This window comes from Pseudochaenichthys georgianus, chromosome 8 (genome assembly GCF_902827115.2).
Source record: "Pseudochaenichthys georgianus chromosome 8, fPseGeo1.2, whole genome shotgun sequence".
Taxonomy (NCBI): Eukaryota; Metazoa; Chordata; class Actinopteri; order Perciformes; family Channichthyidae; genus Pseudochaenichthys; species Pseudochaenichthys georgianus.
Window position 1 is genome coordinate 29,605,568 of NC_047510.2, and position 22,512 is coordinate 29,628,079.

The window sequence follows — 22,512 nt, forward strand, 5'->3', positions numbered from 1 at the left end:
AAGTGGAAATGGTTATTTATGAGTGTGTGTGTGTGTGTGTGTGTGTGTGTGTGTGTGTGTGTGTGTGTGTGTGTGTGTGTGTGTGTGTGTGTGTGTGTGTGTGTGTGTGTGTGTGTGTGTGTGTGTGTGTGTGTGTGTGTGTGTGTGTGTGTGTGTGTGTGTGCTATTCAGCTCAAATCAAACTTGGCCCTATGAAAATAAGTGAAAATGGTTATTTATGAGATTTATTTCAGGGTATTTCTTGTTGATTTCATACATCCCTGATCTAAATTAAAAACTTACAATGATAATGTAACCTTGCTTTAATGCAACCTTGAGAATCACGAATCAGGTTTAGGAGGAAATAAAAATGTAAATGAAATAAATGTACAATAAAAGTACATCAAAAATAAACGAGGTTACAAAATGTATAGACGCCACAAAGCAGCAATGGGCTACCATACACTGAATGCAGTGGAGTGGAAAGTTGCTAATTGAAATGCTATACCATTAACCATAGCCATTAACATACAAATAATGCATTGAAGTAAAAACAATAATTTTCTTCGATAAGTCTCCTGTTAATTGATAAAGTGTGGTTTTTATTAGTTAGTTTAATAGGCAATACATGCTCCAGTTCGGTAGGAATGTTGTTCTTCATTACACAAATGTCAATATAAAATGTGCAGGAATAACTATTTATTCAACACCGTTTCATAACAAATGTTTTAAAGTTAAAACAAATCTTAATGTTATTTTTGTTTAACTATGTTAAAGTATTTTTGTGGAAGAATTAGTACGATAGGAAATTAATTGAGTAGCCTACACTTAATTACTTATATTATTGAAATATTGCTTTCTGTTCAAGCCATTGTAAATCACTGATTTGGGCTCCAGTGCAAGTCATAAATATGCTAGGCCCTGAATTGTCATTCTTATTACTTCATTTAATTTTAAATGGTTGTTGTTGCACTAATATGTTATTCCCCTGTACCAGATCCCGTCCATTTATAACATGGATGTGAACCTGGCCGGGGATGGGCCATGGTGTTTGGATCTGGATATCCATGCGGATGTGACATTACAGAGAAGAGCGCGACCGCCATTTTGAGATTTACCTCAGACTCAACACATCACAAACCACGGGAGGAGCGGTTTAGAAGAGAGCCACTCAGGTTAACGTTGTATGACCGGGCACATTCCTCACAAGAAACAAGAGGGTTAGCATAGAAATGCAACCAGGTGCCGTGTTTTTGTGTGCATTGTGTTAGGTTAAGGGGCGGTTTGCGTGGATTTGGTTTATGTCGGGCCGTGCGGGTAACTCTCGTCTTCGCGAACTTCCAAATCAACACTAGTATTGGAAACTGGTTTGAATGGATAGCTCTTTCCTCCGCTCTTCCCCAGACGAGGGACAATCTGAGGAGCACAGGGATTGGGGATATCGCAGATAAAGTTGTTGAATGTGTGTTAATAGCAAATGAACCGTTGTTTTCATTGTTGTTGTACCTATATCACCAGTTGGCTGCCTAGTGTCAGGTAGCTTAGCAATAAACAGGGCATTTGTTCCTCACGGTGCAGGTCGTGCTGTGCGTTGTCCCCACATTTCCCGGGGTAAAGCCGGATTGATTTAGATAATTTAACGGGCCTCCCCTCCTCGGAGCCCCGGCCCATCAATCCCCGTCAACCCACAGCGACTAGCACCCACCAAAGGCGCCGAGATTGGGCGAATAGCGAGCAAATACGTCCGCGTTTCTCTACCCGCTCCCCCGCCGACCTCCCCTCCTCACTCCCCGGCGCTGACAGCGGACAAGGCCGAGGTCGCGACAGAGCAGGCCCGGCCGCCAAGGCTCGACCTGTCCACCCCACCTCCGCATCCTACCACCCCTCACCAGCAGTCCAGAACCCGGTTCCCCCCAGAGCCGACCCTAGACAAGGTCGAGGGTAACAGAGATAGCAGGGAGCCCCGCATCACCACAACAACAACAGCTGCCAACATGAACCACCACCATCACCACACGCAGCAACAGAAAGCAGGCGAGCAGCAGCTCAGCGAACCGGAGGACATGGAGATGGAAGGTGAGTTATGGTCCATAGAAGGGTGAACGAACACTTTAAACCATTAATGTAACTGTTGCACGAGAAATGCATGAAGTTGAAATTGTGAACGCAGAGTTAAACTTTACAGTAAACACGAAGGCCCGATGCTAGCTAGCCAGCTGCATTTTTTGCTGATTGTGCGTCCGTTGCAGCATACTTGTGTGGAGTTGACCTCATTTTGCGTTATAAGCTAAGGGGGCTTGTTTTTCCTCTCCGTATTCTTGCAATATTCACATGCTGGTCAATAACCCACCATTAGCTGTTAAAAAACACTGTTAAACATAACGTACAGTAACAAATCAATTTGCATCTGTGCGAATTGTTTTGTTCACGATCGGTCGCTGTGACAAGTTCTCTCCGATGCCGTTTGCCAAATCATCGCAGTTTAAGAATCAACATGCAGTCACAGAACTCCAGGCCCGTTGATTGTTGATAACTTAACGTTTAATATTTGTAAACACCGCAATTAAACCGGAACCATCGCTAGGTAAATTCAATCTTGCTACTTTTACGTATTGTGGTTGATTTGGACAGATATCGGTACCTGCGTTTTTCATCTACGTTGTTTACTACGTGAACAGAATGTTATTTTCTATGCTAACATATTACTTAAAACATAGCCCGTTAATAACCGTTATGCGTGAAACGTTAATGCATCTTTTCTAAATGACAGTGTGTTAGCATCGTGTCTGATGGCGTTAAATGCGGGCCTGCAAACAAACGAAAGCGCATACTGTGTACATTATTATTTCAGTGTGATTCTTAAAATGCTATTTCAGTACATTTGTCTGGCTTATATGTTTTGACCATATGCGAAATACGGACATCGACGCGTATTTGTTTTATTGCTCAATGTTTTCATTAAACTGGCAAGAGGGAATGTACATTGCTAGCGAGACAGCTAATTTTAAGATAGCCAATTAGCTCCAACCCCCATTTATTTACTGTCATTTGCTGGCTAGCATGCTAGTTAGCTGATCGGCTAACACTCACGGAGGGGGTGTGTGGCGATCCAAAATGGTGGCTTGTATTTTGCAATGTTCGATTTGGTTGTTAGGCCTTGCATATTTGCCTCACGTAATCTAGATGTTCCTGTTGTCTCTATTGGCTGTTGAATGATATAGAAAACGCACTCTGTGTCATACATTTTCGCTAGTATTAATTATATCTCGCTGCGGGTATTGTGAATCCAGCTAATGTCGGCTAATAATGGCCTGCAGATTAATATGAGGCTAGTGTTTGCTAGGTAGCTAAGTGGCTAACGCTAACGCAGATACGTCGATCGTGATTTGCTAAATTGACTGCGTGGTATAACAAGTTTAGCCTTGCCAGTAGGGCATATGACAATCTGTAAGACTTACTTTAAATTATGTGGTGGTTTTGGAGTTTGTTAAATGATATGTTGACGTTTGACAGTGCATTATGTGAAGCGGGTGGCAGTGCTGGCAAGTAACGGTAGTCGCCGCTGCGGTAAGCCAGGCCCGCGCGGGGATTTGCTGCTTCATTGTATGGACGACCAAACGGCATGGAGCTCGCCATCTTTAATGATCTGTGTTTTTGTTATACAGCTTTGTAGCCAGGGCCACCGATGTTAGCGTTTTGTAGGCACTTTAGACACACAGAACACCCGCACCATCACATTTTACAAAGTATTCTTTTTTATTAATGTCAACTTTGGACTGAGTAGAGGCTTGAGGGAGACTTCAGCATCACTGCGTCATTTGGTCCTAGTGATTTTGTGATCGGTTTGTAAACCACATTGTTGCTTGTTATTAGGTTACTCTGTAAATATCTTATCTTATTTATTTACAGAATTTATCAAGTACACACTGTCCTGTGCTTTTTACATTTTGAATTAGTCATTTTTATACGTTTCTTACTAGTAGCAGGTGCACTCACCCCTTAGTTGCTGGTTCACCCCTGTTGGATTAATTCCAAGTGCACTGCAGCCTTACAAGGACAGTGAAAATAAGTTGACAAAATAAACTCCTCACTTTTTTCCCGGCTGCCTATAGATAAACATACCACTATTTCTGTTTATACAGTTGCACTGGGGTTAATCCATCATATTCTCTGCATATCTCAGTCATTTTATCCGTTTTGCCACTGCAATCTTACTCATGCTAGGCTGTTGCTGCCACAAACAATCTCTGGTGATATGTTATTTAAAAAAGTGTTGTGGCTCTTCAATCCTGTGTTCAGTTATTGGAAAACAAAAATAACAATTGATCTAATAGCACATGATTAAGATTCTAATAAATAACCTTAAAAGTCCAATTTTAATTTAGCGATATAATGGTACTTCATGATATTGTTTTAGGGGTGTTATGTAATGCATTGGCAGACATTAAGACAACAGAGAAAAACCACTTGGTGTGGTCCGATGCATCAAGTGCCAAGAAAGAGTCTTAGGATCTGCTGTGCTGTTATAACCTTGTTGTTGTAGGTTAAACAAACATCTGGGGATAGTTTTCTATTTCCCCAGCAGTTTGTCTTGGTGACGACTTTTATTTGCAGAATTATAATATTTAGTTGGCCCTCCCCACGTGAAATTAAAATATGTGTTTGTGCTTTTTTTATTAGCCTTTACTGTTGTTGTGCTACCGCGGCATACACTGTTCAATTACTGTTATGCTTCTTGGAGATATACATTTATAAATATTAAATCACTGGGTTGAGATGCTTCTGATTTCCCCCTTGCACGTTGGTTTGAATGACTGTAGGCCTTAGGGGTGTTTTCATCCAATATGAAATTATTGGTCTAGCTTGTGCAGATTTTAGTGACTGGTCCATTAGGATGTACTCCTCTGAAGGCGGGACAAGAAATTGTCGTAGAGTTGACTGACAAGCCACATTAGCTGGGTGTAATCCACTTGTGCAAATGAGGTCAGTTTCCCTGGAGGACTTGGTCAGTAACGTTACCCGAAGACGCACACGACTGACACCATTGCGTCTCTCAGCTGGGAGGAAGACGAGGATCACATTAAATCCGGTGTAAGAGACGGACTGATACATCAACACATTTGGAGACATATGCCTGAGTGCTCATATCAATGCTGACTCCTGTTGCATCACTGCCATCATAACAGGATACAGGCAGATTTCACTCCCTCCTTACTCTCTCCCTTTCATCAGTGTGTTTTGATGGAAGAGGCTCCTTATTCAGCTGGGATAACTGTTGTCCTCTGTGTGCGCGTGTGTTTTTGTTTGAGCGATGACTTGCAGCCTACTCCTGCAATGTGTCCATAATTACCCAGCCTACTGTAATGTCGCATGGTCTGTCACACACGTTCTCTCTCTCTGATTCACAGACTGGGAATGAAGACTTGTCATGTTGGCTCAGTGGAGTTTTCCCAGTGAAATGTATAAAAGAGGAAAGAAGGATCACTTTCAGTGGGGATAAAGATGGGGATAGTAGTTGTAATTCAAAAGCCATTCAAAGTTGGTACAAGCTGTTTTTATCCCTTTAGATTGCAGCGCAAATTATCAGATTTCCCATTTTAAAAGGGTGCACAGACACCTTGCAAAATCCCTCCTAAATGGTTCCCATAATTTCCACAACCTGATAACACTCCATTAGCTAAAATATTTAAACATTTTAAAAAGTATGCTTACTCTGATTTTTTTTTCACCACATTTTCTAGAATTAAAATGGTACAGCAGGTGTTCTATTTTAATCACAGCATATTCTGTGGTTTGAAATGGCTATCGCTGTTTCTTGATTTCAATGTGTAACTTGGATGAATACGAATCTGACAAAGCCACATCTGACTTCTTTAGGTCTTGTTGCCCAATTGCCCAAAGAATCTTTGTCGGATGATCTTACCATTTTGACCCCTCGTTTCTGAACTGCTGAAGTTACATAGTTAGGTTCCATCTTATCTAGGCTACAACCATACAGTCTTATCATACTGTCCCTCTCTTTCACAGCTGGAGACACAGACGACCCTCCAAGAATCCCGGCCAACCCGGTGATCAATGGTAACGTTGCCATGGCAGATGGACACACAGAGGAAGACATGGAAGATGGTGAGGATGATTTGCATTTACACTAACAAACACAATAACAAATACTTTTTAATGGGCGGCTGTGTATCAGGAGGTAGATGGTAGCAAAATACTTAACCCAAATGACTCCTTGTATGGAATCCTCTGCCTCTGTGAATGGGTGAATGCTGATTTGTATATGTTAACGCCCTTTAAGGATTTGCATAGACTGAAAAAGTGCTCTATATATATATATATATATATGCAGTCCGTTTACCATTTTGCTTGTTTTAAAGCCAGTGCGGTAAGTTTAATCGTTTTAAGTAATGATCCAGGTTAAATAGGTTAAATACTATCCTTTGACTTACCCATATTCTCACATTACGTTGCATCCTTAACTAGGGATATCCCGATCACCTTTTTTTGCTCCCGATCCGATTCCGATCATTTGATTTTGACAATCTGCCGATACCGATTTTTCCCGATCCGATCTTTATGCAATGCATTAAGAGAAGAAAAAGGTAACAGATAACGGCTGGTCATCCAACGCGATGAATTCAGCTATCTTGGCTGTTATTCTTTGGCCTTTTCACTGTTCTGGGGCAGTTTCTCTTTCCTTTTTAAAAGTCTCTGAAAGTGTTGGTTGTTTCAGTGCCGTTACCTGAGTGGCCGCTGTGTACTCGCCGTGTTGTTGTTGGTGTTTGTTTCTCAGGTAGCGTATTAGATTGGTCGTGTTGAACGTAGCTCTGTTCTTTCCACCACGCGGAACCTCTGCCTTGCAAACATTGCATCTGGCTGTTACACTGCCTTCGCTTTCAATTTTCTAATACTTCCAAACTCCTGACATTTTCTCTGTCCCGACTCCCGAGTCACCAGCTGAACGTAGCCTCTCGTTAGCTTACTGCTACTATTATACACTGCGCCCTGCCCACTCTGTTGCCAGATTTCAGAGAAATAAGCAACCAGGTCTATGAAAACAAGCCCAAAGAAAGCAACACATACATGATGTTGTGTAATTTTAAACCAAAACTAAGTCCTCAGGATGACTTTAAGACGTGAACATGGTCATTTTTGTTTTGTAACATTAAATAATAATAAAAAAATGTATAAAAAAAAAAAAATCCCGTTCACCACCTAACCTACGCCGCCCCTTCCCCCCCCCCGTCTCCCTCCATCTTCCCACAGACACCAGTTGGCGGTCAGAGGCGACTTTCCGCTTCGTGGTGGAGCGCTTCAGCCGCCTGAGTGAGTCTGTGCTCAGCCCGTCCTGCTTCGTCCGGAACCTGCCGTGGAAGATCATGGTGATGCCGCGCTTCTACCCCGACCGGCCACACCAGAAGAGCGTGGGCTTCTTCCTGCAGTGCAACGCAGAGTCAGATTCCACGTAAGTGTCTTGGTCGCACCAGGGATTGTGGGGAACATGGCAAAGGCCCGCATGCACACACACCTAAAACCTTTTCAGGTTCTTACATAGACACTAAATGGCACTTGTTTGAATAGCACAGACATCCTTAAAATGTTCCTGCGTTTTTACAGGTCATGGTCGTGCCACGCTCAGGCCATGCTGAAAATCATCAACTACAAAGACGACGAGAAGTCTTTCAGTCGCAGGATCAGTCACCTGTTCTTCCACAAGGAGAATGACTGGGGCTTCTCCAACTTCATGTCCTGGAGTGTAAGTAGAAGAAAGATGAATGCATCAAAGACTAATATTAATAAACACATGTGTTTTTCACAACCTCAATCAGAACTTATAGAAGTATTCATCTTAGCTGTGTATTAAACATATATACTTTTTTTGGATTGAGTGTATAGAAGAAACTTTGTTATTAGGACTTCTTAATTATAAATAAAGCTAAACATGCAAGTCAGTGCTTCTACTTCCACCCACTCCTATTGATCTTAACTGTTTTGTTGGTGTTGTTTCAGGATGTGACTGATCCAGAGAGGGGCTTCGTTGATGAGGACAAAGTCACATTTGAAGTCTATGTCCAGGCAGATGCCCCACACGGAGTGGCGTACGTAGCACTCAATTCTCGCTGTGTTGACTGTCCTACAATACTCCCAGATACCTATGTGTAGGATTATACTAATAACATCCATTCCTCTCTGTTACAGATGGGACTCAAAGAAACACACAGGCTATGTTGGACTGAAGAACCAGGGAGCGACCTGCTACATGAACAGCCTGCTACAGACGCTCTTCTTCACCAACCAGCTACGACGGGTATGGGTTTATTATTTTCATCTGTGTGTCTCTTTTTATATGAGCTACATATTGTATTTCATATGTTGGTTTGGTTAGCAGATAAAGATTTTTCTTGTGTAAATATGCCAACCAATGCCTTCGCTCAGTGTTTGTCTACCTTTTATCCACATTGTGACAAATATTGATGGCAGTTACCTAAATATTGTTATGTTTATTTAAATTCACAGCTTGCATATGTATTGTATGCTTCTTTTATGTGTTGCTGCCTTTCCTGTTACTATGAGTAATTGGTTATTAATGCTCCTTTACAACTGTTTAGGTTCGCACGATTTGGGGAAATAATCTAATTGCGATCTTTCTGACAGATATTGCGATTCGATTTGCGATATTTGACTTTAATCGACCCAACGAAAGTTTATATAAAATGCGGCCATATCTCCGGCTAGGAAGGTCGTATCAACGCGCTCCCATCTCTAGCAGCCCGAGCTACGAGTGAAAGAACTAAACTTGCATGATATCAAAGCATTAATTCATGGTTTTTACTAACCGGTATCAATATGTTGTTACTTCGGCATCATTTTGAAACGTATATTATAATTAAATCGCAGTCAAATATGTTCATCTTGTTGTAGTTGTAGCCCCCTTGCCAGCGATTCTCTCTCTAGTTTAGCATACTCAGCCCGACTCAGCCTGGTTGTTCCTGGCCCTAGAACCACGATTTAGTCGGGCCAGAAAAAAGGTGAAAAAGTAGCCCCGGGCCAAAACTAGGCCAAGTGGAAACGCAACCAAAAACGGGCTCGGCACGCTTAAAGCGAGCTACCCGCTGCAGTGGAAACGCGCCATAATAGAACATGTGATGGAGCATTACTAACCTGACTCGGGTGGTTTGTTTCACCAAACCATTGGAAGCCATTTGGGAAAGTGTTTCAAAAATACTTGGCAGGTGATTTAACCTTTAATTCAACAGTCTTTTTCCAGCTAGAGCTTTTTTTCTTAATTGAACGATTCAGTTACAAACCTAAGGCTCGACGTGGATACATTATTACAAATAAGTTAGACGGCTTACATCAAACGGAAATAATACTTCAAACAATAAATGATTGCCTTAACAAAGAATGTTCAAGCAACATAAACAAAATATTGAAAAATGTTTCTGGGTGTTTTGTACATATGTACTGAAGTGATTTTCCAAATGTTTTATGGATAAAGTGATAACTAAACAAAATCAGGTTGTTTATCAGAAATTCCTCAAAATTCCTGCTGCTGTTGGAGGACGAGTTCACGCAACATTTTAAATTACACTCTACATTACATTTAGCTGACGCTTTTATCCAAAGCGACTTACAATAAGTGCGTTCGACCAAGAAGATACGACCTTGAAGAAAACGGAATCATAAAAGTACATCAGGTTTCATAGAGCCAAAACATTTCAAGTGCTACTCAACGGGCTTTAGATAAGCCAGTCCTTTATTAGTATATAAGTGCTCTGTTAGCAGTTCTTTGTTAGTAATTATATCGCTCGAGGTGGAGTCGAAAGAGATGAGTTTTCAGTCTGCGCCGGAAGGTGTGTAAGCTATCTGCTGTCCTGATGTCAATGGGGAGCTCATTCCACCATTTTGGAGCCAGGATAGCAAACCCACGTGTTTTTGCTGATGGGAACTTGGGTCCCCCTCGCAGTGCGGGTGCAGCGAGCTGTTTGGCTGATGCAGAGCGAAGTGCACGTGCTGGGGTGTACAGTTTAACCATGTCACTATCGGCTTCAGGCAGGATTTGATAGGCCATGATTATTTATTTTTTTCAACCTCCATCTTAGAGTATTGATGTATGAAATGGCCCTGACTCTCTCCCCCAGGCGGTGTACATGATGCCTACAGAGGGAGATGACTCGTCCAAGAGCGTTCCCCTGGCTCTGCAGAGGGTTTTCTACGAGCTGCAACACAGTGACAAACCCGTCGGCACCAAGAAACTCACCAAGTCCTTCGGGTAGTGTAACCTTTCTTTACAGAAGTCTGGCTGTTCTTTGCATGGTGCTGACATTTTGTATTTCCGTAGGCCAAACCGGATGTTGGCATCACAAGGACTCCCTCACCCAAAGCCAATGGGATTTTTTCATTTAATGTTGAAATATTGCAGACGATAAGATCTGTGGAAAACACATGTTTATGATACTTAAAGGCAGGATAATCTCCAGATGAAAACAACACAATGTTTGAAGTGTAAATGCAATCGCCTGGAAGTAAAAGGCAAATATTAGGCTATAAACAAACAACGTCATGGTTGCAGACTTCACTTCTCCACCGCTAAGCTAAAGGTGGCTAATGTTGCACGTGATGGAGTTTTGTAGTCTCATTTAATTGATGGTTAGCAACTGTCATTGACTGAGGTGAGGGAACCCGTAAGTGCTAAAATACTAACTAATTAGCTTGTTGAGGACTCATTCCGGCACTACAGAGGCTTGAGTGCCTAATCCTCCGTATTTTATCTAACGGACCTTTTCTTTTTCCTCTCTGAAGATGGGAGACACTAGATAGCTTCATGCAGCATGATGTTCAGGAGCTGTGCAGAGTGGTGAGTTCTTACATACTCTCTTGAAGAATGTGGTTCGGTACATGTCGGCATTAGTGCTGCGTACCTGGACTCAGGTTCAGGTCCGGACTCAAGTCCAGAGGTTCAGGTTCAGGTCCGGACTTATAAGTCCGGACCTGAACCCATGGCTTGTGTCAAGTTGTGTGAGTAACTAAAGTGAACTTATTGTGAGCTAATTATCAATTGAAAATTAACTCATAATCAACTCAAATTCAAACTCATCAGGTTTATTGTGCTCCCTTCCAACTTGTGTCTACATTTCTCTACAAAGTACAAATGTGCCACTTAGTCTACAAATGACTTATGACAGCAACTAGTGAACTACTACAAAGTTCAAACATTTATTTCATTTACCAAACTAAAGTAACCAAACAGTCCCTGAGCTGACTGAGCCTAAATTCCTAAAACGTTGCTGAAAGGTAGAGTGTAGAGTAGACTATACGCATCACACTGTTACACACCTAATATACAGTATAGGCTACACTCTAGTGACTGTACAGTCGGAGTGTACTGTACTGTCTGTGCACCATGTATTTTCTACAACTCTACAATACATACTGTTAGAAATTAAAATCAATGTTGATATGGCGTAATTTTGAATTAAAAACACTAATTTAAATCACTTTTATTCTGTAAAAACCGAAAGTTCACACTATTAACTTAAAACTTTTATTCTGAAAATTCTTCACTTCCGGTTAGCATTAGCATGTGGCGAAATTCTACGTTTTCAAACCGTAAATCGAAGGTGAAATGACATGTGATGTTGTACACTGAGCACACTGGGATTAGCACTCATTTATAGACGCTGAATAACGTTTATCAGGGAATGTTTAAATAACCACAGACACCAGAATATACGTAAGTGCTAGTTTTTTTGCGAGTCCAAGTACCGGTTCCTGACGTTCCGGTTTTAACCGGACTTGAACCGAAACTTTTTACAAGTCCAGTACCGGTTCGGCGTACCGGTACGCAGCACTAGTCGGCATGCTGATTTATTCCTGACTCACTGTGTTTCAGCTCCTGGACAATGTGGAGAACAAAATGAAAGGCACTTGTGTTGAGGGAACAATCCCTAAGCTCTTCAGAGGAAAGATGGTGGTATGTTCTCTGTCTTTTTCTCTTATCAGACGATACAATTTTAAAAAGACAAATATCTTTTTAGTGAGCGTTATGTGGTTTGTATTGTTGAATTAAGAGAACACAGTAATGCACGACGATGCCATTGTAGGTCAGACTCAAACCTGTAAATTCAATACTTTAAACTTGGAAATTCTTACCATTCTCTACTTTAAGTGGTGCTAAGATGCCATAGTAGAAATGTAGCTCAACATGTATGATGTATACACTTATTTAGATTTATTTTTGAAGAAAAGTAGTTTAGCTTTGCATAGGATGTGTCCTGTAACAAGGCCAGTTTACGAGTAGAATTAGGTAAAGGGTTTTGCTGTGTATCATACAATCTGACTCGGTGTGTGTTCCCCTCTAGTCATATATCCAGTGTAAGCATGTGGACTACCGGTCAGAGCGGATAGAGGACTACTATGACATCCAGCTCAGCATTAAAGGAAAGAAGAACAGTAAGTATCAACACAACTTCATGGCTTTTCTAAAACATAGGAAAAGACGTGCCGCACCTGATCCACCTGACTTGTGGTTTTCTAATATGTTTATTTTCTTGATCTCATCTTTGTGTTGTTCTTATTTCCAGTCTTCGAGTCATTCAAAGATTATGTTGCAACTGAACAGTTAGATGGAGACAACAAATACGACGCAGGAGAGCATGGCCTGCAGGTGAGTCTTCACTTTGACGGGATCAGAACAATTTATGTAGGGATGGGTATCGTTAAGGTTATCGATCCGGTCTTTTATCGGTTCTTTTGGAGAAAGGTAAACTTAACTAAATAAATTGTGAACAAAACTAACATTGCTTTTTATTTAAATTAAATACATAATATTTCACATCAAAAGAAACAACAATGTTTTAACAAATCGTATAAAATAATCTGATGACAGAATTGTAAACAGAATAGCTGAAACTTTAACAAAATAAATAACTCCGTTACCTCTAATCATTATCCCATGTTTATATAATGGAGTTAACTCCGTGTGTTGCTGCTAGCATACATAACACCTGACGTGGAAACGTTACTCGTGGATGGGGCTACAGAGCTCCTAGAAAGACAGTCGAACGGTGCATTTCTCCGCTAAATTTGACAAATTGCTCGTGTTACCGCCCTTACATGCTAAACTCTTATGGACTACCGCACTTTTGGTAACAAGCATTGTCCACATCGAGACAGGTAAAGTTAAACACACCTCGGAGCGCGTTCTCTCTGCCATCTCCTCTGTGTGTGTGTTGCTGCAGGTAGCAGCTGCGTGTGTGTAACTGCTCCGCCCCCCCGCACACAGTCTGGGGAGAGAGATCTCTCGTCTGGATTGGAAAGATCGAAAATACTAAAAATAATCATAGACGCTTTTTGCGTATTAGAAACGGAGTTGGCGACACTAAATAATGCAATACAATGTTTGTGTAGCATAAGATATGACATATATTTTTTAGATGTCTCCAGTACCGATAAAAAGACCGATAACGTCGGAGCGTAACGATACCACGGTCTTTAATAATTCAGCCCCGGGGCTCGGTACCCACCCCTACATTTATGTGTCAAGTTTATGATATTCATTTGATTTATTCTTACCATATCGGAATTCAAGCTAATTTAAAACCCAAATCTTTGTCAAAGTTTTCATTATTTGATAAAGCAGGATCCTGAGGATTTTTACAAGGCCAATATAAATGTAACGTCTTGGTTCAAATAAGTGACTTCAAACGTAAAGGGTTAGAGAATGTCAATGTAAGGTTCTGACCTGTTTTTCTCTTTTTGGTACTCCAGGAAGCAGAGAAGGGAGTGAAGTTCCTCACCTTCCCTCCGATCCTCCACCTGCAGCTGATGAGGTTCATGTATGACCCACAGACGGACCAAAACATCAAGATTAACGACAGGTAGGAGAAACACAACGCCGTTATTACACATTCTCTTATGCTTGTTTATATATGACCTTACAGCCGCATACACTGCCTCGATCAGGCATAATGCGTCGGCGGCGGATCGTTAGACATAAGTTTAGAGACACTTTATAATAACACGGGTTAAAGGGGCACTCTATTTCCAGAAATGGCACTTGAGCCCCCACTCTCTTAACAACATTCTCTGACCTCCTGCCCTAAAACAAGTGAGAATCAGTCATTGAGAGGTTTTGCTGCAGGCGTATCATTTTGTGTAAAGCTTTGTGGGAGCTAATGGTGTTTTAATAATCCACCGCGACAATGTGACACTTTCAGCACACACTCGCACACACACACACACACACACACACACACACACACACACACACACACACGCATGCAGCCATCCAGAATAGCTAATTTTCCTCTCAAGCGTCTCGACGAGCTCTGAGTCATCCTTGTGAAGCCGCCACCAGCACCTGGGCCCGAGGGCTATGTATATGTACAGACGCGCACACGCATTCATTCTTTTCTTGTCTATATTCTCCTGCCTATCCCTTCCTTTCTTCTTCAATATCTCCCTCCCTGCCTGTTTCATCTTCTCACATTTCCCCTCTCCTCTTTGCTTCTCCTTTCTCATCTAAACTCTTAGATTTGAGTTTCCTGAGCAGTTACCGCTGGATGAGTTCCTCCAGAAGACCGACTCAAAGGACCCGGCCAACTACATCCTGCACGCCGTGCTGGTGCACAGCGGCGACAACCACGGCGGTCACTACGTCGTCTACCTTAACCCGAAAGGAGACAGCAAAGTCAGTGTCAAGGAACCAATAGTAAGTACATGGGTTTTTTTTTTTATACACCAAAAATGGTGTGGGCAGGGTGCGGCTTCCTGCACTTAAAATACCATTGTTATCACAACTACATGCTTTACTCTGGGGCTGACTTTCAACCACAAATAATTAGCCTAAATATATATTTGTTGTACTTCCGAGTTAGTATGTAAACCTTTCTGAAGGTAAAAGTTAAAATAAGGATAAGAAATAAACCGCAAACGTTAAATAGAAATGTAACATTTGTCAACATTTGACCAAACCTTTTTTCTCTCTCAGTGGTGTAAGTTTGATGACGACGTGGTGTCGCGGTGCACCAAGGAGGAGGCCATAGAGCACAACTACGGTGGACACGATGACGACCTCTCAGTGCGCCACTGCACCAACGCTTACATGTTGGTGTACATCCGCGAGTCCAAGCTCAGTAAGTCACATACTCCTTCTGCACGTCATGCTAATGTATAACAAAGACTGCTGTGAAATGACTCGCTCATAATCATTCTCCTCATCTGCAGACACTAGGGCTGCCCAATTCGCCCCAATTCTATCTTTATATAAAGTTTTGCTATGGGCACATGTGTCAAAATTAGTGCTGTCAAAATTATCGCGTTAACGGCGGTAATTAATTTTTTGAATTAATTGCGTTAAAATATTTAACGCATGTGCAGAATGGCCCGCCCCATACGTGCCACCAGTGGCAGCGCCAGGGTATGGCTGGGGTAGGCTACACCCATACCAAGAAATGGCTTAGCCCCACCATGAAAAATTGTTAAAGTAAGCAAAATAAAGTCTGCCAACTCGCGCGGAGTAAATTGCACAGACAGCAGTTAGTCAGATTGATTTCAGTAGCCACGGTTTTGAAAACTTTTGTCACGTAGTGATCGTCTCCTCAATAGAACATCTTTGATAACGGCGTGGTGTTGTTGCAGGAAGTCCCGACGGAGAATACTCTTGCTGTAGTACAGGGCAGAGCCATATAATAGTAATAATATGGCTCTGGTACAGGGGTGCACATAACTGGTACGCAGGTTATGTGCGTAATCTGAAATGCGTACCGTCACTTGTGTCACAAAGCGCATTTGCGTACCGACGTACTTGTGAAGCTTTTCCAGAAGGCGGTTAGATCACCGGACGACAGAGTCGGTCTCTGTGTGCACAGACGTCGGTCTGTACAACGGAACTGTGCCAAAACTACGCCAACCGGCTGCGGAGGGAGACCCCCCCCTTCACTGGAGAACTGCGCTAAAACAGCTGATCACAACGTTCACACTCTGTGGTCCCCGAGGTACTCCACTAGCCGCGGCCCCCCCCCCCCCTCCCCCCTCTGTCGACTTTCCTGAAGTACTCTCCCGTGTGGGTTGTCTTTCATTTTGACATGCAGAAAAATGTTATAATAAACATAGATACTGTATGTTAAATGGATATATCCGCCTTCTTTCATTTATCTTTCCATTCCCACAACAATATACATAAATAGCATATTTTGAACATAGTTCGAATGGTGATTAATCATGATTAATTAATTTTTAAGCTGTGATTAATCTGATTAAAAAAAAATTTAATCGTTTGACAGCCCTACTCAAAATACATTCTGAGTTATACGGGCCCTATTATGCTGATGTTCAGCATTCCTAACTTTATTTAGTGTCTCTCCTGGGACATGTCTCCATGCTTTAATGTTCAAAAAGCTCTTTATTCGTCTCATACTGCCTGTGCTGCAGAACCTCTTTTCACTCTCTGTCTGAAACCAGAGCCCAGGCTGCTCTGATTGGTTAGCTGGCCGGCTCTGTTGAGATCAATGGTGCTGCCCTAGCCCGCACTATGTATATTTAACGGAAGATATAATTCCTGTTTCCGCTTTGTCATTTGATAACCGAGTTCTTCACAGTAGCAGCCTTAGGTTTCTCTCTCAATGACTATCGTTAACACACATGTTACAGTACTGCAGTCTGTCTGCTCTATGATTCTTACCTGCGTCTCTCCTCTTATCCCAGGCGAGGTTCTCCTCCCGATGACCGACGTGGACATCCCCCAGCAGCTGGTGGAGCGTCTGCAGGAGGAGAAGAGGGTGGAGGCGCAGAAGAGGAAGGAGCGCCAAGAGGCTCACCTCTACATGCAGGTCCAGGTAGGAAACCAGAGCCGCTGTCATTTGCAGACTTGTCGTGCAGGCAGCTAAGTGTAAGTGTTTAGAGAATATCCCTGCGGCTTTTAAGAGTTTCAGACTGAACGGAGCTTGGAAGCTTTCCTCACATCGTTGTTACTGCAGTGCTGTAAATCTGCCGGTGCCAGACCAGCAGATTGGGCCCTTGCAGGCGCTGCTCTAACACACTGTGATGTGCTGCGCATTACATTACGTCTGCAAGAGTGCACATCTGCTGCAAGGGTCTTAAAAAGTATTAAAAGTTGATCAATCAATTTAGCAAAAATGAAGGCTATTAAAAAGTATTAAACGGCATTTTCCAAGGTGTTACATTTTGTAGCTTGTTTTCAATAAGTATATAAATTGTCCAAAGAGGTTGTATTCTACAGTCTGCCTGAATGTAATCATTGCGTAGGTGTGTAGTGTGATTCTGTGTTAAAAAAGGTATTCGACTTCAGGCTTCCTGCATATACCCTGTGCTAACAAACCTTATGCAGTTTATAAAGAACACATTTTAAAGACATCTATACTTTAAATCAATTGCATCACACTGTTCTGTCTTTCTGTACTGATGTAACCTGTCGCTATCTTGTTGCTATTAGGGGTGTAACGGTTCACAAACATTTCGGTTCGGTACGTACCTCGGTTTTTAGGTCACGGTTCGGTTCGGTTCGGTACGTTTTCGGTACAGCAGAAAAAATTATCACAAAACATAACATATTTTTTTTTAATTATTTTTAAACTGTGAATAATGTATTCACTCAAATAAATACAAAATATAATAAAATAAATATTACGGTGCAGCATTTCGATGAACTGAAATAATCTGTATTTGAACTGTACTGTACTAGTACTCACAAAACATAAACTATTAGTTTTGGGTTTTTCATTATTATTAAACTATCAATATTCACTCAAATAAATATAAAATATAATAAAATAAACATTAAGGTGCAGTTTTTCGATGAACTGAAATAATCTGTATTTGAACTGTACTGTACTAGTACCTAAGCAGCCAGTTTGACATTATGTCTTGCTTGTCATTGTATTTTCATGTTGTTTAAAGAAAGATGAACTTGTCCACATTGCTTGCCGAAAGGGCAGATCAGCTGGCACTAGCAATGTCTCCTGCTGTGGAGAACACCCTCTCGCTAGGGACAGAGGTAGCAGATACAGCCAGGTAGCGCTTTGCTAACATGGTAACATAAGGATATTTGCCGTTTGTAATAGCTTTGGCTCGGTCTGATGTTTTTGCGAGTGGTGGAGGCTTAAATGCTAGCGGGAGTTGGGTTTGCACTTCAGTCTTTTGGTACCGGTGATATTCACGTTCGGGTGATGCCTTTTCAAATGAGTGTGCAAGTTTGATGTCGTGCCAGCCGCGTAACCAATTTAGTTGAACAATGCCGACAAACAGCTTTGGTTCGGTCCACCTGTCTTTGTCCGTCATCCTTGTACGTAACTGCGAAACCAAAATGTTCCCAAACCGGAGACTTCAATGATGCTGATGCCGTGCACGTGTACCAAACCGAAGGGCCCGTACCGAATAATTTCGGTACGTGTACCGCTACACCCCTAGTTGCTATGTAATATACATATACGTTTTTATTGGCATATCCTCTTCTATTGTGAGCCTCTTGTTTTTAATTATATAATACTTTTTTTAACAGTATTTTTAGGGTGGCTTTGCGTATTGACAGCTTCCCTGTTAGATAAACATATATATTTTAATTTTAAAATATATCCTAATGCGTCCAAGATCTTTATGTATTGTCAGATATTTTTCTGAAAAGATTCCTCAAGGCTGAATCTGATGAGTGCGCTGCTTTAACTGTCAGACTTGGTCTATTGTGATTGTGCATTAGGACTCCATCACTCCAGCTTCACGATCTGTAAAGAAACAACAACAACAAGGACCGCTTTTTTATATTTTATGATGCATTAAAAAATCTCCTAAAAACGGCCCCTTTCTGTACTGCAGAGTGGACGGTGGTTTTCTCCGACTCAGAGAAGCAAGATGTGGAAGTCACATTGTAGTCTAGATATTAAAAAGCAGTGATTGAAGGAAACTGCTTGTTAAAGATAAGAGAGCTTCATCCTGTTCAAAGATGTCAGCTACTGTGCCTTTCCTTCTTTGTCCAAGTTTTATGTCAGGACAAAAAACTTTATTTTTCTTTATCAGTTTCTGCTGGAGGCAATAGGAAGAGACTCGGTCCCTCATTTTTTTGTAACAGATCTCAGCTGATTTTCAAACTTGTCACAGGATAAATTAGCTGCCTATTCGATACATTTTCCCAACGAGATTTTGGTTCTGTCCGTCAATCACTAATGTTGTTTTTTCTTCCTGTGCACAGATAGTAACAGAGGACCAGTTCTGCGGTCATCAGGGCAACGACATGTACGACGAGGAGAAGGTGAAGTACACGGTCTTCAAAGTCCTGAAGAGCTCCACACTGCAGGAGTTTGTCCAGACCCTCTCCCAGACCATGGTGAGAGACTCAAAACTATACTGGTGTTGTGCGTCTTTGTCATCTTGATGTTGCCACTTTCCACGTGCGAGTAATATTAAACTCAACGACACGTTTGCCTCAGGGTTTCCCACAGGACCAGATGAGGCTGTGGCCCATGCAGGCGCGTAGCAACGGGACCAAGCGACCCGCCATGCTCGACTACGAGGCCGACTGCAGCAAGTCGGTAAGTGTTGGGAAGACCGGTTTGTGGGTGTAACCTGTACAGGTATTTGTTATACTCGTTGGACATTTTGGAATTGTTTTCTCCTGCTGTTTAATCTACCACTTACGACTATCATTTATTTGCATCCAGTACAAAGATAGTTTGAAGTAGATATGCGGCTGGAGATGTGTGGCGCAGTGGGTTGTGCGTTGGTGTTCGGATCACAGGTTCAAACCCCACTGCAGTCAGCTTGTCGTTGTGTCCCTGAGACACTTCACCCCAAATTGCTCCTGTGGGGATTGCCCACATTATTGAGCATGTAAGTCGCTTTGGATAAAAGCGTCGAACATGTAATGTAATGTAAAATGCACCTTTGCGTTTTTATTGTATCAATGTTATCATTATTTATTTTTAATAATCAAACATGAAATATTAAACGAGTTAAATATTCTCCAAAACGGCACCATGTTGCAGGATGTTTCTGATGTCACTGTGTATACGTCATTAAATCATCCTTGGTCAATTAAACTGGCAAAATGAATACATACAGCCGCCGTTTACCAGTGACCTTTGATTGGTGCATCTTTAGTTTCACAATGTTTAGCTTAACTCAATGGAAGCAGGATCCATGTAAATGTGAGGGGGCGACATCTCAATTATGCTACTCAAAGGACCAGGCTTACGAAACTTCAGTGTATTGTGAAATGAGCATGTGTGCATACAAGACTGTACGAAAACATACAATACTGTGTTCCACTCTTTAATGTCTTTTTTCAATGTTTCGCTTCAGATGATCGACTTGAGCGACAACGAGAATCCCTGGACAATATTCCTGGAGACGGTGGATCCAGAGATGGCAGCCAGTGGGGCCACATTACCCAAGTTCGACAAAGACCGTGAGTCCCACACGTCCCTGACACATTGACGCTCCGTAGAATTGAGTTGCAACTGTTTCTAACCGACTTGAGTAGACGTCTGAACGTCTGAAGTTCTTTTTGCGTGCATAGTTTTCAATTTGAAAAACTCATTAAAGTAACTCTTTGACATGTTTCCCACCTTTTGTTGTAACAATGTCCTTGCCTCTTTTCCTTTTAGATGATGTCATGTTGTTCTTGAAGATGTACGACCCCAAAACCAGAAGCTTAAATTATTGTGGACATATCTACACACCTATATCCTGCAAAATAAGTAAGTGGTCCAAGTCTATTTGAAGCTTAACTCACTGTAGTAATTTAGCTAAAAATGGCTTCAACTTATTTATTAAATCATATTTGTGTGTCTCTTTTCTTCCAGGAGACCTTCTACCAGTCATGTGTGAGAGAGCCGGGTTTCAGCAGGAAACTAGCCTTATCCTCTATGAGGTGATATATTTATTTAGTGGCACATTTCTCCATCTTTCTCTCACTTGGTCGCTCTTGTATTGTAACACCAACTGCCTCACACACTCTGCTGTTCACACTGTCAAATACAGCATCTCTTTTTCTCACTAGACTGTTTTTTGTTTGCGTTTACACATCCAAACCCAAACACCCTTAGGCCGTAGATTTTAACTAAGTTTCCCATGATGCCTTGTGTCTCGCAGGAAGTAAAGCCCAACCTAACAGAGCGGATACAGGACTACGATGTCTCTCTGGACAAGGCCCTGGATGAGCTCATGGACGGGGACATCATCGTCTTCCAGAAGTAAGACTTTATTTGATGTGTGTTTTACATTTGTGGTGTAAAGTGTGAGCTAATTCGATCACAATATATTTTGACAGCTTCACAACTGAGTTATTTTGCTATTTTTAAAACGTTGCAACAGGGTGAACGTGTAGACTTTAAACGTATGGAGTTGTTAACTGCTAGAAGTGCTAACTGACAGCTGCTAGCGTCGGAATGCATGAGGAAGGGTTTGCCGTCATCATGCTTTCTGAGACAAGTAACAATGACTGTAAAAAGAGCTCGCGTTTCATCCCTTTACCCTGAACTTCTATGATTTCATTATAGTACTGTTTGTTATGCTACCAGTGAGATGGAGGAACTATTTCTCTCTGGTATTTGTAATAAAATGCATAGAAAAAACGGAGACGTAGCGGAATCAGAAATCCTTTATTTGTCCCACAGCGGCGACATTTCCAGTGTTCAGCAAAGGGAAAGTGCAGACACAAAGGCAGACATAAAGTAAGTAGACTAACATATTAAATGACGAGGCAATCACATGATAATAAAAAATTACACATCCATGGTTTAAAAAAAAAAAGTAAAATATTTTTCAATAGAAAAGTGTTTATGTTGCTCACGTGTTTTAAATGGAGGAAGTACTTGTTTAGAAATGTTGTCAGGACTGTCGACTCTAGTCTGTTTGTCTTGGTCCTGCTATTGTTTTATACCTTTTTAATTTTCTCTCAGCCTGTCACATTTTTTGACTTTGGTCCAACCCTCTCCTGTAAACCTGGCATGTTCTACATCTCCAATCAATCAATGCTCCTACTTTCATCTTGCAGGGACGACCCAGAGAGCGACAGCAGCGAGCTGCCGACGGCCAAGGACTACTTCCGGGATCTCTACCACCGGGTGGACGTCATCTTCTGTGACAAGACCATCCACAACGACCCGGGCTTTGTCGTCACGCTGTCCAACCGCATGAACTACTTTCAGGTAAGAGCTTTATGAGTTAATGTTTGACGTGACGGGGTGAAAAGGTAGTGATTTCACCGTTTGTATCAGCTTAACGTGCTTAATGTTGATTTAAAAAAGACCGAAACAAACACGTGTCATAAGAGTTGATAAATGTTTTTGTTGTTAAAGAATTAAATCCATCGTCGTTCCTCGTTCACTGAAGTAATGGAGTAATACAACCCAATATTTATCTGACAAGTCAAAAGCCCTGTTATTTATTTTTAGTAATTTGCTGCCGTATGAATATGTACAAAGGCTATAGAGGCGAAGTCCCGCTCATCTACTTCCAACCCATGGGACCTTATTTCGGAAAGATTATGTATTGAAGTCAATGGGGAGAGATCCC

General features: G+C 41.7%; 1 protein-coding gene across 1 annotated transcript; it reads left to right on the forward strand.

Moving 5' to 3' along the window:
* Nucleotides 1-1,043: 1,043 nt before the first annotated feature.
* usp7 (ubiquitin specific peptidase 7 (herpes virus-associated)) lies at nt 1,044-22,301 on the forward strand. The gene is made up of 24 exons (XM_034090116.2): nt 1,044-2,055; nt 6,007-6,105; nt 7,249-7,447; nt 7,600-7,738; nt 7,993-8,081; nt 8,182-8,290; nt 10,125-10,255; nt 10,786-10,840; nt 11,876-11,956; nt 12,345-12,435; nt 12,567-12,649; nt 13,753-13,862; nt 14,518-14,695; nt 14,975-15,119; nt 16,690-16,820; nt 19,187-19,321; nt 19,425-19,526; nt 20,296-20,401; nt 20,601-20,693; nt 20,799-20,866; nt 21,088-21,188; nt 21,612-21,668; nt 21,992-22,145; nt 22,296-22,301. Exons 1-24 carry the CDS (start codon nt 1,974-1,976, stop codon nt 22,299-22,301), a joined length of 2,544 nt encoding a protein of 847 aa, XP_033946007.2. The 5' UTR covers nt 1,044-1,973.
* The last annotated feature ends 211 nt before the right edge of the window (nt 22,302-22,512 follow it).

Bases quoted from the DNA above. Each gene is read 5' to 3' on its own strand.
- usp7 (XM_034090116.2), top strand. From the start codon at position 1,974: ATGAACCACCACCATCACCACACGCAGCAACAGAAAGCAGGCGAGCAG. The intron at 14,696-14,974 runs GTAAGTACATGG...TTTCTCTCTCAG, and splicing joins TCAGTGTCAAGGAACCAATA to TGGTGTAAGTTTGATGACGA. The intron at 20,867-21,087 runs GTGATATATTTA...TGTGTCTCGCAG, and splicing joins CTAGCCTTATCCTCTATGAG to GAAGTAAAGCCCAACCTAAC.